Here is a 19479-nt window from a genome sequence, read left to right as displayed (position 1 = left end):
TCAAGGCACTTATGCTTTGGCCATTCACCATCTGAATGACACACATACACAATCCATGTCTCAAGGCTTAAAAATCACTCTTTAACCTGTCTCCTTCCCTTCATCTACACTGATTGAAGTGGATTTAACAAGAGACATCAATAAGGGATCATAGCTTTCACCTGGTCAGTCTGAATTATTATTATAATTTTTTTTTTGTCCACCCAGTGTATATTGTATGACATCACATTTAATGTGTATCAGCATATAAACCTTAACATCAGTTATTTCATGCCTTTTAAACCAAACTCCAAAGTGTGTTAAGTGTTTATTACTGGCCAATATTTTAAAAGTATTCAGCTAACCTTTGAACTTCGATAGTTCCCATGGTTTCGTAGGCAAAGTCACATTTGTTGTCAATCTCGATGGCCTTGCTGATGAGGTCCAGGCCGAGGTCCAAGTCCTGCTTCCACTGGAGCTGCAACAACCTGAATACACCGACAGGCATTGGCAACTGGCTGGGCACACACAGAACGTCTGGTGTAGTGTTGTCTGACTAACTCACCCCTTGTGGATGTATGTTGTAGTGTTGTCAGACTAACTCACCCCTTGTGGACGTATGTTGTAGTGTTGTCACCCCTTGTGGCCGTATGTTGTAGCGTTGTCAGACTAACTCACCCCTTGTGGACGTATGTTGTAGTGTTGTCACCCCTTGTGGACGTATGTCGTAGTGTTGTCAGACTAACTCACCCCTTGTGGACGTATGTCGTAGCGTTGTCAGACTAACTCACCCCTTGTGGACGTATGTCGTAGTGTTGTCAGACTAACTCACCCCTTGTGGACGTATGTCGTAGTGTTGTCAGACTAACTCACCCCTTGTAGATGTATGTTGTAGTGTTGTCAGACTAACTCACCCCTTGTAGATGTATGTTGTAGTGTTGTCAGACTAACTCACCCCTTGTGGACGTATGTCGTAGTGTTGTCAGACTAACTCACCCCTTGTAGATGTATGTTGTAGTGTTGTCAGACTAACTCACCCCTTGTGGACGTATGTTGTAGTGTTGTCAGACTAACTCACCCCTTGTGGACGTATGTTATAGTGTTGTCAGACTAACTCACCCCTTGTGGACGTATGTCGTAGTGTTGTCAGACTAACTCACCCCTTGTAGATGTATGTTGTAGTGTTGTCAGACTAACTCACCCCTTGTGGACGTATGTCGTAGTGTTGTCAGACTAACTCACCCCTTGTGGACGTATGTTGTAGTGTTGTCAGACTAACTCACCCCTTGTGGACGTATGTCGTAGTGTTGTCAGACTAACTCACCCCCTGTGGACGTATGTTGTAGTGTTGTCAGACTAGCTCACCCCTTGTGGACGTATGTCGTAGCGTTGTCAGACTAACTCACCCCTTGTGGACGTATGTCGTAGTGTTGTCAGACTAACTCACCCCTTGTAGATGTATGTTGTAATCAAATCAAATCAAATTTATTTATATAGCCCTTCGTACATCAGCTGATATCCCAAAGTGCTGTACAGAAACCCAGCCTAAAACCCCAAACAGCAAGCAATGCAGGTGTAGAAGCACGGTGGCTAGGAAAAACTCCCTAGAAAGGCCAATACCTAGGAAGAAACCTAGAGAGGAACCAGGCTATGTGGGGTGGCCAGTCCTCTTCTGGCTGTGCCGGGTGGAGATTATAACAGAACATGGTCAAGATGTTCAATGTTCATAAATGACCAGCATGGTCGAATAATAATAAGGCAGAACAGTTGAAACTAGAGCAGCAGCACAGTCAGGTGGAAGTTGAAACTGGAGCAGCAGCATGGCTGCACTCACCCCTTGTGGACGTATGTTGTAGCGTTGTCAGGCTCCAGGTCAATACACTTGTTGTACATCTGATCTGCCTTGCCAAACTGCTGCTGGTCAGTCAACGCCTGAACAACACGAGTCACAGGAGAAACGGTTCAGGGTGATTCACATACTCAAGTTAGTTTTGAGACAACCAGACACAATGTACTGCAAGTGAGACGTGATGTTACGATAGTGTGCCAGACAGGCGAGACTTGCAGCATGTGTGCGAGACGTTTACCTGAGCGTACAGAGCGTACCCCTCGGCACACTTAGGGAACCTCCTGATGACGTCCTCAAAGCCGTCCATGGCCGTCTGCACCTGGGACTGGCTGTTGCCAGTGTACGCCTGTCTGTACTGGAGGGAAATTAGCACAAGAGACTCACAGACTAGCTGGTTAAACTATAATCAACACACCTTTAGTATACGCCATACTGCACCAACCTTAGAGAGCTATATGCCATACTGCACCTAACTTAGAGAGCTATATGCCATACTGCACCTAACTTAGAGAGCTATACTCCATACTGCACCAACCTTATAGCTATACTCCATACTGCACCACGCTTTGAGAGCTATACTCCATACTGCACCACGCTTTGAGAGCTATACTCCATACTGCACCACGCTTTGAGAGCTATACTCCATACTGCCTAACACTGTGTAGAGTGTACTGTCCCTACACTGTCCTAACACTGTGTAGAGTGTACTGTCCCAACACTGTGTAGAGTGTACTGTCCTAACACTGTGTAGAGTGTACTGTCCTAACACTGTGTAGAGTGTACTGTCCTAACACTGTCCTAACACTGTGTAGAGTGTACTGTCCTAACACTGTCCTAACACTGTGTAGAGTGTACTGTCCTAACACTGTCCTAACACTGTATAGAGTGTACTGTCCTAACACTGTCCTAACACTGTGTAGAGCGTACTGTCCTAACACTGTCCTAACACTGTGTAGAGTGTACTGTCCTAACACTGTCCTAACACTGTGTAGAGTGTACTGTCCCAACACTGTCCTAACACTGTGTAGAGTGTACTGTCCCAACACTGTCCTAACACTGTGGTAGAGTGTACTGTCCTAACACTGTCCTAACACTGTGTAGAGTGTACTGTCCCAACACTGTGTAGAGTGTACTGTCCTAACACTGTCCTAACACTGTGTAGAGTGTACTGTCCTAACACTGTGTAGAGTGTACTGTCCCAACACTGTGTAGAGTGTACTGTCCCAACACTGTGTAGAGTGTACTGTCCCAACACTGTGTAGAGTGTACTGTCCCAACACTGTGTAGAGTGTACTGTCCCAACACTGTGTAGAGTGTACTGTCCTAACACTGTATAGAGTGTACTGTCCTAACACTGTCCTAACACTGTGTAGAGTGTACTGTCCTAACACTGTCCTAACACTGTGTAGAGTGTACTGTCCTAACACTGTCCTAACACTGTGTAGAGTGTACTGTCCCAACACTGTGTAGAGTGTACTGTCCCAACACTGTGTAGAGTGTACTGTCCCAACACTGTGTAGAGTGTACTGTCCCAACACTGTGTAGAGTGTACTGTCCCAACACTGTGTAGAGTGTACTGTCCTAACACTGTGTAGAGTGTACTGTCCTAACACTGTCCTAACACTGTGTAGAGTGTACTGTCCTAACACTGTCCTAACACTGTGTAGAGTGTACTGTCCTAACACTGTCCTAACACTGTGTAGAGTGTACTGTCCTAACACTGTATAGAGTGTACTGTCCTAACACTGTGTAGAGTGTACTGTCCTAACACTGTGTAGAGTGTACTGTCCTAACACTGTGTAGAGTGTACTGTCCTAACACTGTGTAGAGTGTACTGTCCTAACACTGTCCTAACACTGTGTAGAGTGTACTGTCCCAACACTGTCCTAACACTGTGTAGAGTGTACTGTCCCAACACTGTCCTAACACTGTGTAGAGTGTACTGTCCCAACACTGTCCTAACACTGTGTAGAGTGTACTGTCCCAACACTGTGTAGTGTGCACTGTCCTAACACGGTCCTAACACTGTGTAGAGTGTACTGTCCCAACACTGTCCTAACACTGTGCAGAGTGTACTGTCCTAACACTGTGTAGAGTGTACTGTCCCAACACTGTCCTAACACTGTGTAGAGTGTACTGTCCCAACACTGTCCTAACACTGTGTAGAGGGTACTGTCCCAACACTGTCCTAACACTGTGTAGAGGGTACTGTCCCAACACTGTCCTAACACTGTGTAGAGGGTACTGTCCCAACACTGTCCTAACACTGTGTAGAGGGTACTGTCCCAACACTGTCCCAACACTGTGTAGAGTGTACTGTCCTAACACTGTGTAGAGTGTACTGTCCCAACACTGTCCTAACACTGTGTAGAGTGTACTGTCCCAACACTGTCCTAACACTGTGTAGAGTGTACTGTCCTAACACTGTCCTAACACTGTGTAGAGTGTACTGTCCCAACACTGTCCTAACACTGTGTAGAGTGTACTGTCCTAACACTGTGTAGAGTGTACTGTCCCAACACTGTCCTAACACTGTGTAGAGTGTACTGTCCCAACACTGTCCTAACACTGTGTAGAGTGTACTGTCCTAACACTGTCCTAACACTGTGTAGAGTGTACTGTCCTAACACTGTCCTAACACTGTGTAGAGTGTACTGTCCTAACACTGTCCTAACACTGTGTAGAGTGTACTGTCCTAACACTGTCCTAACACTGTGTAGAGTGTACTGTCCTAACACTGTGTAGAGTGTACTGTCCCAACACTGTCCTAACACTGTGTAGAGTGTACTGTCCCAACACTGTCCTAACACTGTGTAGAGTGTACTGTCCTAACACTGTCCTAACACTGTGTAGAGTGTACTGTCCTAACACTGTCCTAACACTGTGTAGAGTGTACTGTCCTAACACTGTCCTAACACTGTGTAGAGTGTACTGTCCTAACACTGTCCTAACACTGTGTAGAGTGTACTGTCCTAACACTGTGTAGAGTGTACTGTCCCAACACTGTCCTAACACTGTGTAGAGTGTACTGTCCCAACACTGTCCTAACACTGTGTAGAGTGTACTGTCCTAACACTGTCCTAACACTGTGTAGAGTGTACTGTCCTAACACTGTGTAGAGTGTACTGTCCTAACACTGTCCTAACACTGTGTAGAGTGTACTGTCCTAACACTGTCCTAACACTGGGTAGAGAGTACTGTCCCAACACTGTCCTAACACTGTGTAGAGTGTACTGTCCTAACACTGTCCTAACACTGTAGAGTGTACTGTCCTAACACTGTAGAGTGTACTGTCCTAACACTGTAGAGTGTACTGTCCTAACACTGTAGAGTGTACTGTCCTAAAACTGTAGAGTGTACTGTCCTAACACTGTGTAGAGTGTACTGTCCTAACACTGTGTAGAGTGTACTGTCCCAACACTGTCCTAACACTGTGTAGAGTGTACTGTCCTAACACTGTCCTAACACTGTAGAGTGTACTGTCCTAACACTGTAGAGTGTACTGTCCTAACACTGTGTAGTGTGTACTGTACAGTGGTGGTCTGGTGATCACTCACCAGGGCGAAACATTTCTGAGCCTGTGCCAGAGCAGAGTCAGGTCTGAGCAGGATGCACTCATCAAAGTCTCCGACGGCCTCCTCCACCTGGTCCAGAAGGATCTTCAACTGAAGGGGAAACACGTCTGTGTGTTAGGGTCAACCAATGGCAACAAGCCTGACATGACTTCATGTAACTTTATGTGTTAGGGTCAACCAATGGCAACAAGCCTGACATGACTTCATGTAACTTTATGTGTTAGGGTCAACCAATGGCAACAAGCCTGACATGACTTCATGTCACTTTATGTGTTAGGGTCAACCAATGGCAACAAGCCTGACATGACTTCATGTCACTTTATGTGTTAGGGTCAACCAATGGCAACAAGCCTGACATGACTTCATGTCACTTTATGTGTTAGGGTCAACCAATGGCAACAAGCCTGACATGACTTCATGTCACTTTATGTGTTAGGGTCAACTAATGGCAACAAGCCTGACATGACTTCATGTAACTTTATGTGTTAGGGTCAACCAATGGCAACAAGCCTGACATGACTTCATGTAACTTTATGTGTTAGGGTCAACCAATGGCAACAAGCCTGACATGACTTCATGTAACTTTATGTGTTAGGGTCAACCAATGGCAACAAGCCTGACATGACTTCATGTCACTTTATGTGTTAGGGTCAACCAATGGCAACAAGCCTGACATGACTTCATGTCACTTTATGTGTTAGGGTCAACCAATGGCAACAAGCCTGACATGACTTCATGTCACTTTATGTGTTAGGGTCAACCAATGGCAACAAGCCTGACATGACTTCATGTAACTTTATGTGTTAGGGTCAACCAATGGCAACAAGCCTGACATGACTTCATGTAACTTTATGTGTTAGGGTCAACCAATGGCAACAAGCCTGACATGACTTCATGTCACTTTATGTGTTAGGGTCAACCAATGGCAACAAGCCTGACATGACTTCATGTCACTTTATGTGTTAGGGTCAACCAATGGCAACAAGCCTGACATGACTTCATGTCACTTTATGTGTTAGGGTCAACCAATGGCAACAAGCCTGACATGACTTCATGTAACTTTATGTGTTAGGGTCAACCAATGGCAACAAGCCTGACATGACTTCATGTCACTTTATGTGTTAGGGTCAACCAATGGCAACAAGCCTGACATGACTTCATGTCACTTTATGTGTTAGGGTCAACCAATGGCAACAAGCCTGACATGACTTCATGTAACTTTATGTGTTAGGGTCAACCAATGGCAACAAGCCTGACATGACTTCATGTAACTTTATGTGTTAGGGTCAACCAATGGCAACAAGCCTGACATGACTTCATGTCACTTTATGTGTTAGGGTCAACCAATGGCAACAAGCCTGACATGACTTCATGTCACTTTATGTGTTAGGGTCAACCAATGGCAACAAGCCTGACATGACTTCATGTCACTTTATGTGTTAGGGTCAACCAATGGCAACAAGCCTGACATGACTTCATGTAACTTTATGTGTTAGGGTCAACCAATGGCAACAAGCCTGACATGACTTCATGTAACTTTATGTGTTAGGGTCAACCAATGGCAACAAGCCTGACATGACTTCATGTAACTTTATGTGTTAGGGTCAACCAATGGCAACAAGCCTGACATGACTTCATGTAACTTTATGTGTTAGGGTCAACCAATGGCAACAAGCCTGACATGACTTCATGTCACTTTATGATTGCAACATAGATATAGTCACAAATGGAACCTTTTTCTCCATTTAGTGCACTACTTTTGACCAGAGCCCTATGGGTAGTGCACTACTTTTGACCAGAGCCCTATGGGTAGTGAACTACTTTTGACCAGAGCCCTATGGGTAGTGAACTACTTTTGACCAGAGCCCTATGGGTAGTGAACTACTTTTGACCAGAGCCCTATGGGTAGTGAACTACTTTTGACCAGAGCCCTATGGGTAGTGCACTACTTTTGACCAGAGCCCTATGGGTAGTGCACTACTTTTGACCAGAGCCCTATGGGTAGTGCACTACTTTTGACCAGAGCCCTATGGGTAGTGAACTACTTTTGACCAGAGCCCTATGGGTAGTGCACTACTTTTGACCAGAGCCCTATGGGTAGGGAATTAAATAGGGTGACATTTGGGCCATAAGGCATAGTGATAGAGACAGCCCTACCTGTCCCCGGTGGTGGTAGACGTCTGCGTTGCGCGTGTCGATCTCAGCGGCCATGTTGAAGTCCTGTGTTGACATCATAGGCTGCTGCTGCTGCATGTACATACTGCCACGCTTGATCAGAGCATTGGCCCTGAGCTGCAGTACCAGGACAGAGACAGGACAAACACAGGGTTTCAGTCAGAGCATTGGCCCCGAGCTGCAGTACCAGGACAGAGACAGGACAAACACAGGGTTTCAGTCAGAGCATTGGCCCTGAGCTGCAGTACCAGGACAGAGACAGGACAAACACAGGGTTTCAGTCAGAGCATTGGCCCTGAGCTGCAGTACCAGGACAGAGACAGGACAAACACAGGGTTTCAGTCAGAGCATTGGCCCTGAGCTGCAGTACCAGGACAGAGACAGGACAAACACAGGGTTTCAGTCAGAGCATTGGCCCTGAGCTGCAGTACCAGGACAGAGACAGGACAAACACAGGGTTTCAGTCAGAGCATTGGCCCTGAGCTGCAGTACCAGGACAGAGACAGGACAAACACAGGGTTTCAGTCAGAGCATTGGCCCTGAGCTGCAGTACCAGGACAGAGACAGGACAAACACAGGGTTTCAGTCAGAGCATTGGCCCTGAGCTGCAGTACCAGGACAGAGACAGGACAAACACAGGGTTTCAGTCAGAGCATTGGCCCTGAGCTGCAGTCCCAGGACAGAGACAGGACAAACACAGGGTTTCAGTCAGAGCATTGGCCCTGAGCTGCAGTACCAGGACAGAGACAGGACAAACACAGGGTTTCAGTCAGAGCATTGGCCCTGAGCTGCAGTACCAGGACAGAGACAGGACAAACACAGGGTTTCAGTCAGAGCATTGGCCCTGAGCTGCAGTACCAGGACAGAGACAGGACAAACACAGGGTTTCAGTCAGAGCATTGGCCCTGAGCTGCAGTACCAGGACAGAGACAGGACAAACACAGGGTTTCAGTCAGAGCATTGGCCCTGAGCTGCAGTACCAGGACAGAGACAGGACAAACACAGGGTTTCAGTCAGAGCATTGGCCCTGAGCTGCAGTACCAGGACAGACAGGACAAACACAGGGTTTCAGTCAGAGCATTGGCCCTGAGCTGCAGTACCAGGACAGAGACAGGACAAACACAGGGTTTCAGTCAGAGCATTGGCCCTGAGCTGCAGTACCAGGACAGAGACAGGACAAACACAGGGTTTCAGTCAGAGCATTGGCCCTGAGCTGCAGTACCAGGACAGAGACAGGACAAACACAGGGTTTCAGTCAGAGCATTGGCCCTGAGCTGCAGTACCAGGACAGAGACAGGACAAACACAGGGTTTCAGTCAGAGCATTGGCCCTGAGCTGCAGTACCAGGACAGAGACAGGACAAACACAGGGTTTCAGTCAGAGCATTGGCCCTGAGCTGCAGTACCAGGACAGAGACAGGACAAACACAGGGTTTCAGTCAGAGCATTGGCCCTGAGCTGCAGTACCAGGACAGAGACAGGACAAACACAGGGTTTCAGTCAGAGCATTGGCCCTGAGCTGCAGTACCAGGACAGAGACAGGACAAACACAGGGTTTCAGTCAGAGCATTGGCCCTGAGCTGCAGTACCAGGACAGAGACAGGACAAACACAGGGTTTCAGTCAGAGCATTGGCCCTGAGCTGCAGTACCAGGACAGACAGGACAAACACAGGGTTTCAGTCAGAGCATTGGCCCTGAGCTGCAGTACCAGGACAGAGACAGGACAAACACAGGGTTTCAGTCAGAGCATTGGCCCTGAGCTGCAGTACCAGGACAGAGACAGGACAAACACAGGGTTTCAGTCAGAGCATTGGCCCTGAGCTGCAGTACCAGGACAGAGACAGGACAAACACAGGGTTTCAGTCAGAGCATTGGCCCTGAGCTGCAGTACCAGGACAGAGACAGGACAAACACAGGGTTTCAGTCAGAGCATTGGCCCTGAGCTGCAGTACCAGGACAGAGACAGGACAAACACAGGGTTTCAGTCAGAGCATTGGCCCTGAGCTGCAGTACCAGGACAGAGACAGGACAAACACAGGGTTTCAGTCAGAGCATTGGCCCTGAGCTGCAGTACCAGGACAGAGACAGGACAAACACAGGGTTTCAGTCAGAGCATTGGCCCTGAGCTGCAGTACCAGGACAGAGACAGGACAAGCACAGGGTTTCTGTCAGAGCATTGGCCCTGAGCTGCAGTACCAGGACAGAGACAGGACAAACACAGGGTTTCAGTCAGAGCATTGGCCCTGAGCTGCAGTACCAGGACAGAGACAGGACAAACACAGGGTTTCAGTCAGAGCATTGGCCCTGAGCTGCAGTACCAGGACAGAGACAGGACAAACACAGGGTGTATTGGACCTTCCTCGTGCTCTCGAGGAAGACTATAGTCAACGGTGACAGTAGTGGCCACAGGCAGAAAGTCACTACCAGTTTCCACCGACTTCGCCACCCCGATCGTAGTGGGTGAAGTACGGTTTCAACATGTTGACATGACACAGCCGTTTTCTTCCTGCGCTCCGGTGTGGCGATAATGTAATCCAGATCACCAATTATTTTTTCACTACAGCTTGCAACAGTTCACTACAGTTCACTACAGCTCACTACAGTTCACTACAGCTTGCAACAGTTCACTACAGTTCACTACAGCTCACTACAGCTCACTACAGCTCACTACAGCTTGCAACAGTTCACTACAGTTCACTACAGCTCACTACAGTTCACTACAGCTCACTACAGCTCACTACAGCTTGCAACAGTTCACTACAGCTCACTACAGTTCACTACAGCTCACTACAGCTTGCAACAGTGAGCCCAGAACGGCCAACAAAACAAAAACTTGGTCACATCAAAAGTTCGGATTGGGCTTTTCGTTCGTAACAATCTTAGATTTTAGTTTGAGCCTCAAACTCACAGGTGCGTTGCAATCTGTATGGAAAAGCGTTAACATGCTCCAACAAATTTGTTTTTGTGTTTAAGGTGTTACCCTGCATAACGTGTACGACAGCGTGTTCCAGTTGTCGCCAATATCCAGCAACTTCGTACAGCCATTGAAGAGGAGTGGGACAACATTCCACAGGTCACAATCAACAGCCTGATCAACTCTATGTGAAGGAGCTGTGAATGCTGCATGATGTGAATGCTGGTCAGATACTGACTGGTTTTCTGATCCCCCCCCCCACCTTTGTTTTTATCTGGATTCCCAGTCATGTGACCTCCATAGAATAGGACCTAATGAATGTATTCCCAGTCATGTGACCTCCATAGATTAGGACCTAATGAATGTATTCCCAGTCATGTGACCTCCATAGATTAGGACCTAATGAATGTATTCCCAGTCATGTGACCTCCATAGATTAGGACCTAATGAATGTATTCCCAGTCATGTGACCTCCATAGAATAGGACCTAATGAATGTATTCCCAGTCATGTGACCTCCATAGATTAGGACCTAATGAATGTATTCCCAGTCATGTGACCTCCATAGATTAGGACCTAATGAATGTATTCCCAGTCATGTGACCTCCATAGAATAGGACCTAATGAATGTATTCCCAGTCATGTGACCTCCATAGATTAGGACCTAATGAATGTATTCCCAGTCATGTGACCTCCATAGATTAGGACCTAATGAATGTATTCCCAGTCATGTGACCTCCATAGAATAGGACCTAATGAATGTATTCCCAGTCATGTGACCTCCATAGATTAGGACCTAATGAATGTATTTCATTTGACTGATTTCCTTCTATGAACTGTGAGTCAGTTAAACCTGAAAAACCCTACCTTGATGTTGGCGTCCTCCATGTTGATGACCCGGTCCAGGTCGGGCTGGGCGCCGGTGGCGTTGCCAATCAGGAGGTAAAAGGTTGCCCGTAGCAACAAGGCCTCAGCAGTATACCGGCCCCCAGACTCCACCTCCTTAGTGCACTCACTGATGATCTTATCATAGTTCTCCTCCTCCATGTACTGCTTGGCCTTCAGATAACCAGAACTATGGACAGGACAGAGGTTAGAGGTTAAGGACAGGGTTAATGTACTGCTTGGCCTTCAGGTAAACAGAACTATGGACAGGACAGAGGTTAGAGGTTAAGGACAGGGTTGACATATTAGGATCTTTCAAAATGTATCTTTCCTCAATTCCTATCAATCCTCGGTCCTCACCTTCTCAAAACACATTGGACAAGAAGGCCTGAGGGGAGGGACTAGTAGTTAGGCAGGCCTTTTCATCCAGAGCCAACATACGGAAAGTGACGTCACACAGTGACTTCTGACCTTTCTGTGACCTCTGCGGCCTCGCCCTCGTTGTCCTTGTCCTCGTCCTTCTTCTCGCCCTTCTGGAGCGGCTGGCTGATTATGTCATCGGTGAAGGAGCTGAAGTAGGACTTGATGAACTGAGGAGAAGGCATCAGGGGGTCACGGTTCTGGAGAGAGAGATGGAAATAGAGGGAGAGACTTGTACTGCTTTCAAAGTATTTACGGTATTTTGCTTAAAATAAAAAAATAAAAATATATAAATATATATATAAAGATTAAATAAATAAATAAATAAAATATATATATATAGGCCATTGTTTATATGACCCCCTTACAAACAGGCCCACCTTTTTGCCATCCGGTGCGCATGCCGGGGATGAGTGGTAGTAGTGGTGTGTGGATGTGGTTGGCTGTCTTATTTTAATAAATCCATTGAGAAAATACACCATCAAAAATGAATCCATTATTAATTCATTGAGGCAAGAATGATATTTTTTTAGATGTATTTTCAAAAGACCAGAACAGAATATTTTTAGTTGAATTGGGCCGATGTTACGGGTCTGTGCAGCCATCGCTACGCCATCCAAATGAAATCAATAGTTAGTTACCTTGTTCATGAAACAGACACGACACACCAACCCGATCACAGTCAACATCCATATATTGTATAGTAAGAATATAATGGAACATAACAGAATAAAATACATCAAATATTCTTTCCACACAACTTGTGTCACGGGAACGTATGGAGCCGCTGTCATATAAAAAAGTGATATTTAGAAACAGAGCCCAAGCCCATGCTTCATTATCCACGTTCCACAACTTTCCTACCCCCACTCTGCGGTGTTATCCACGTTCCACCTCTTTCCTACCCCCACTCTGCTTTGTTATCCACGTTCCACCTCTTTCCTACCCCCACTCTGCGGTGTTATCCACGTTCCACCTCTTTCCTACCCCCACTCTGCGGTGTTATCCACGTTCCACCTCTTTCCTACCCCCACTCTGCGGTGTTATCCACGTTCCACCTCTTTCCTACCCCCACTCTGCTTCATTATCCACGTTCCACAACTTTCCTACCCCCACTCTGCTTCGTTATCCACGTTCCACCTCTTTCCTACCCCCACTCTGCGGTGTTATCCACGTTCCACCTCTTTCCTACCCCCACTCTGCTTCGTTATCCACGTTCCACCTATTTCCTACCCCCACTCTGCTTCGTTATCCACGTTCCACCTATTTCCTACCCCCACTCTGCTTTGTTATCCACGTTCCACAACTTTCCTACCCCCACTCTGCTTCATTATCCACGTTCCACAACATTCCTACCCCCACTCTGCTTCGTTATCCACGTTCCACCTCTTTCCTACCCCCACTCTGCTTCGTTATCCACGTTCCACCTCTTTCCTACCCCCACTCTGCTTCGTTATCCACGTTCCACCTCTTTCCTACCCCCACTCTGCTTTGTTATCTGCGTTCCACCTCTTTCCTACCCCCACTCTGCTTCGTTATCCACGTTCCACCTCTTTCCTACCCCCACTCTGCTTTGTTATCCACGTTCCACCTCTTTCCTACCCCCACTCTGCTTTGTTATCTGCGTTCCACCTCTTTCCTACCCCCACTCTGCTTCGTTATCCACGTTCCACCTCTTTCCTACCCCCACTCTGCTTCGTTATCCACGTTCCACCTATTTCCTACCCCCACTCTGCGGTGTTATCCACGTTCCACCTCTTTCCTACCCCCACTCTGCTTTGTTATCTGCGTTCCACCTCTTTCCTACCCCCACTCTGCGGTGTTATCCACGTTCCACCTCTTTCCTACCCCCACTCTGCGGTGTTATCCACGTTCCACCTCTTTCCTACCCCCACTCTGCTTTGTTATCCACGTTCCACCTCTTTCCTACCCCCACTCTGCTTTGTTATCCACGTTCCACCTCTTTCCTACCCCCACTCTGCGGTGTTATCCACGTTCCACTTCTTTCCTACCCCCACTCTGCGGTGTTATCCATGTTCCACCTCTTTCCTACCCCCACTCTGCGGTGTTATATATATAGCCCTTGGTTCACTCCAGACCTGACTGCCCTCGACCAGCACAAAAATATCCTGTGGCGGACTGCAATAGCATCGAATAGTCCCCGCGATATGCAACTGTTCAGGGAAGTCAGGAACCAATACACGCAGTCAGTCAGGAAAGCTAAGGCCAGCTTCTTCAGGCAGAAGTTTGCATCCTGTAGCTCCAACTCCAAAAAGTTATGGGACACTGAAGTCCATGGAGAACAAGAGCACCTCCTCCCAGCTGCCCACTGCACTGAGGCTAGGTAACACGGTCACCACCGATAAATCCATGATTATCGAAAACTTCAACAAGCATTTCTCAACAGCTGGCCATGCCTTCCGCCTGGCTACTCCAACCTCGGCCAATAGCTCCGCCCCCCCCGCAGCTACTCGCCCAAACCTCTCCAGGTTCTCCTTTACCCAAATCCAGATAGCAGATGTTCTGAAAGAGCTGCAAAACCTGGACCCGTACAAATCAGCTGGGCTAGACAATCTGGACCCTCTATTTCTAAAACTATCCGCCGCCATTGTCGCAACCCCTATTACCAGCCTGTTCAACCTCTCTTTCATATCGTCTGAGATCCCCAAGGATTGGAAAGCTGCTGCAGTCATCCCCCTCTTCAAAGGGGGAGACACCCTGGACCGAAACTGTTACAGACCTATATCCATCCTGCCCTGCCTATCTAAGGTCTTCGAAAGCCAACTCAACAAACAGGTCACTGACCATCCCGAATCCCACCGTACCTTCTCCGCTGTGCAATCTGGTTTCCGAGCTGGTCACGGGTGCACCTCAGCCACGCTCAAGGTACTAAACGATATCATAACCGCCATCGATAAAAGACAGTAATGTGCAGCCGTCTTCATCGACCTTGCCAAGGCTTTCGACTCTGTCAATCACCATATTCTTATCGGCAGACTCAGTAGCCTCGGTTTTTCGGATGACTGCCTTGCCTGGTTCACCAATTACTTTGCAGACAGAGTTCAGTGTGTCAAATCGGAGGGCATGCTGTCCGGTCCTCTGGCAGTCTCTATGGGGGTGCCACAGGGTTCAATCCTCGGTCCGACCCTTTTCTCTGTATATATCAATGATGTTGCTCTTGCTGCGGGCGATTCCCTGATCCACCTCTACGCAGACGCCACCATTCTATATACTTCCGGCCCGTCCTTGGACACTGTGCTATCTAACCTCCAAACAAGCTTCAATGCCATACAACACTCACTTCCGTGGCCTCCAAACGCTAGTAAAACCAAATGCATGCTTTTCAACTGTTCGCTGCCTGCACCCGCACGCCTGACCAGCATCACCACCCTGGATGGTTCCGACCTTGAATATGTGGACATCTATAAGTACCTAGGTGTCTGGCTAGACTGTAAACTCTCCTTCCAGACTCATATCAAACATCTCCAATCGAAAATCTAATCAAGAGTCGGCTTTCTATTCCGCAACAAAGCCTTACCCTAGTAAAACTGACTATCCTACCGATCCTCGACTTCGGAGATGTCATCTACAAAATTGCTTCCAACACTCTACTCAGCAAACTGGATGCAGTTTATCACAGTGCCATCCGTTTTGTCACTAAAGCACCTTATACCACCCACCACTGCGACTTGTATGCTCTAGTCGGCTGGCCCTCGCTACATATTCGTCGCCAGACCCACTGGCTCCAGGTCATCTACAAGTCCATGCTAGGTAAAGCTCCGCCTTATCTCAGTTCACTGGTCACGATGGCAACACCCATCCGTAGCACGCGCTCCAGCAGGTGTATCTCACTGATCACCAACTTCAAACATCTGCTATCTGAGCAGCTAACCGATCGCTGCAGCTGTACATAGTCTATCGGTAAATAGCCCACCCATTTTTACCTACCTCATCCCCATACTGTTTTTATTTATTTACTTTTCTGCTCTTTTGCACACCAATATCTCTACCTGTACATGACCATCTGATCATTTATCACTCCAGTGTTAATCTGCAAAATTGTAATCATTCGCCTACCTCCTCATGCCTTTTGCACACAATGTATATAGACTCTCTTTTTTTTCTCTACTGTGTTATTGACTTGTTAATTGTTTACTCCATGTGTAACTCTGTGTTGTCTGTTCACACTGCTATGCTTTATCTTGGCCAGGTCGCAGTTGCAAATGAGAACTTGTTCTCAACTGGCCTACCTGGTTAAATAAAGGTGAAATAAAAAAATAAGAAAAATACACCATACCAAACACTAAGCCTGCCAGTGATAATGCACCATACCAAACACTAAGCCTGCCAGTGATAATGCACCATACCAAACACTAAGCCTGCCAGTGATAATGCACCATACCAAACACTAAGCCTGCCAGTGATAATGCACCATACCAAACACTAAGCCTGCCAGTGATAATGCACCATACCAAACACCAAGCCTGACAGTGATAATGCACCATACCAGACACTAAGCCTGCCAGTGATAATGCACCATACCAAACACTAAGCCTGCCAGTGATAATGCACCATACCAAACACTACGCCTGCCAGTGATAATGCACCATACCAAACACTAAGCCTGCCAGTGATAATGCACCATACCAAACACTAAGCCTGCCAGTGATAATGCACCATACCAAACACTAAGCCCGACAGTGATAATGCACCATACCAAACACTAAGCCTGACAGTGATAATGCACCATACCAAACACTAAGCCTGACAGTGATAATGCACCATACCAAACACTAAGCCTGCCAGTGATAATGCACCACACCAAACACTAAGCCTGCCAGTGATAATGCACCACACCAAACAATAAGCCTGCCAGTGATAATGCACCACACCAAACACTAAGCCTGCCAGTGATAATGCACCACACCAAACACTAAGCCTGACAGTGATAATGCACCACACCAAACCTGACAGTGATAATGCACCACACCAAACACTAAGCCTGACAGTGATAATGCACCACACCAAACCTGACAGTGATAATGCACCACACCAAACACTAAGCCTGACAGTGATAATGCACCATACCAAACACTAAGCCTGACAGTGATAATGCACCATACCAAACACTAAGCCTGACAGCGATAATGCACCATACCAAACACTAAGCCTGACAGTGATAATGCACCATACCAAACACTAAGCCTGACAGTGATAATGCACCATACCAAACACTAAGCCTGACAGTGATAATGCACCATACCAAACACTAAGCCTGACAGTGATAATGCACCATACCAAACACTAAGCCTGACAGTGATAATGCACCATACCAAACACTAAGCCTGACAGTGATAATGCACCATACCAAACACCAAGCCTGACAGTGATAATGCACCATACCAAACACTAAGCCTGCCAGTGATAATGCACCATACCAAACACTAAGCCTGCCAGTGATAATGCACCATACCAAACACTAAGCCTGACAGTGATAATGCACCATACCAAACACTAAGCCTGACAGTGATAATGCACCATACCAAACACTAAGCCTGCCAGTGATAATGCACCATACCAAACACTAAGCCTGCCAGTGATAATGCACCATACCAAACACTAAGCCTGACAGTGATAATGCACCATACCAAACACTAAGCCTGACAGTGATAATGCACCATACCAAACACTAAGCCTGACAGTGATAATGCACCATACCAAACACTAAGCCTGACAGTGATAATGCACCATACCAAACACTAAGCCTGACAGCGATAATGCACCATACCAAACACTAAGCCTGACAGTGATAATGCACCATACCAAACACTAAGCCTGACAGTGATAATGCACCATACCAAACACTAAGCCTGACAGTGATAATGCACCATACCAAACACTAAGCCTGACAGTGATAATGCACCATACCAAACACTAAGCCTGACAGTGATAATGCACCATACCAAACACTAAGCCTGACAGTGATAATGCACCATACCAAACACTAAGCCTGACAGTGATAATGCACCATACCAAACACTAAGCCTGACAGTGATAATGCACCATACCAAACACTAAGCCTGACAGTGATAATGCACCATACCAAACACTAAGCCTGACAGTGATAATGCACCATACCAAACACTAAGCCTGACAGTGATAATGCACCATACCAAACACTAAGCCTGCCAGTGATAATGCACCATACCAAACACTAAGCCTGCCAGTGATAATGCACCATACCAAACACTAAGCCTGCCAGTGATAATGCACCATACCAAACACTACGCCTGCCAGTGATAATGCACCATACCAAACACTAAGCCTGACAGTGATAATGCACCATACCAAACACTAAGCCTGCCAGTGATAATGCACCATACCAAACACTAAGCCTGACAGTGATAATGCACCATACCAAACACTAAGCCTGACAGTGATAATGCACCATACCAAACACTAAGCCTGACAGTGATAATGCACCATACCAAACACTAAGCCTGACAGTGATAATGCACCATACCAAACACTAAGCCTGACAGTGATAATGCACCATACCAAACACTAAGCCTGCCAGTGATAATGCACCATACCAAACACTAAGCCTGACAGTGATAATGCACCATACCAAACACTAAGCCTGCCAGTGATAATGCACCATACCAAACACTAAGCCTGACAGTGATAATGCACCATACCAAACACTAAGCCTGACAGTGATAATGCACCATACCAAACACTAAGCCTGACAGTGATAATGCACCATACCAAACACTAAGCCCACCAGTGATAATGCACCATACCAAACACTAAGCCTGACAGTGATAATGCACCATACCAAACACTAAGCCCACCAGTGATAATGCACCATACCAAACACTAAGCCTGCCAGTGATAATGCACCAAAATTCAATTAAACTCTGCAAAAAAAAGAAACGTCCCTTTCCAGGACCCTTCCAGGACCCTTCCAGGACCCTTCCAGGACCCTTCCAGGACCATTTCAGGACCCTTCCAGGACCCTTCCAGGACCCTTCCAGGACCATTCCAGGACCCTTCCAGGACCCTTCCAGGACCATTTCAGGACCCTTCCAGGACCCTTCCAGGACCCTTCCAGGACCCTTCCAGGACCCTTCCAGGACCCTTCCAGGACCATTTCAGGACCCTTCCAGGACCCTTCCAGGACCCTTCCAGGACCCTTCCAGGACCCTTCCAGGACCCTTCCAGGACCATTTCAGGACCCTTCCAGGACCCTTCCAGGACCCTTTCAGGACCCTTCCAGGACCCTTCCAGGACCCTTCCAGGACCATTTCAGGACCCTTCCAGGACCCTTCCAGGACCCTTCCAGGACCATTTCAGGACCCTTCCAGGACCCTTCCAGGACCCTTCCAGGACCATTTCAGGACCCTTCCAGGACCCTTCCAGGACCCTTCCAGGACCATTTCAGGACCATTTCAGGACCCTTCCAGGACCATTTTAGGACCCCTAATTTGTAAAAATCCCCAAAACTTCACAGACCTTCATTGTAAAGGGTTGTTCAATGAACCATAAACAAATAATGAACAAGCACCTGTGGAACGGTCGTTAAGACACAGTTTACAGACGGTAGGCAATTAAGGTCACAGTTATGAAAACTTAGTACAGTAAAGAGGCCTTTCTTCTGTCTGAAAAACACCAAAAGAAAGA

At 47.1% G+C, this 19479-nt stretch overlaps 1 protein-coding gene across 1 annotated transcript in view; it reads right to left on the bottom strand.

The window, feature by feature from the left end:
- LOC109882873 (mitochondrial import receptor subunit TOM70) overlaps window positions 1-19479 on the bottom strand; it is a 43087-nt gene that overhangs the window by 2590 nt on the left and 21018 nt on the right. Inside the window, exons 5-11 of the mRNA XM_031838130.1 lie at window positions 11848-11996; window positions 11359-11566; window positions 7561-7695; window positions 5386-5493; window positions 2067-2183; window positions 1814-1911; window positions 345-467 (exon numbers count right to left, since the gene is read on the bottom strand). Coding sequence (XP_031693990.1) covers window positions 345-467; window positions 1814-1911; window positions 2067-2183; window positions 5386-5493; window positions 7561-7695; window positions 11359-11566; window positions 11848-11996 — 938 coding nt within the window. The remainder of the gene's footprint in view (window positions 1-344; window positions 468-1813; window positions 1912-2066; window positions 2184-5385; window positions 5494-7560; window positions 7696-11358; window positions 11567-11847; window positions 11997-19479) is intronic.

Source organism: Oncorhynchus kisutch, linkage group LG13 (assembly GCF_002021735.2).
Source record: "Oncorhynchus kisutch isolate 150728-3 linkage group LG13, Okis_V2, whole genome shotgun sequence".
Lineage (NCBI taxonomy): Eukaryota > Metazoa > Chordata > Actinopteri > Salmoniformes > Salmonidae > Oncorhynchus > Oncorhynchus kisutch.
This window is presented reverse-complemented; position numbering and strand designations above follow the sequence as displayed.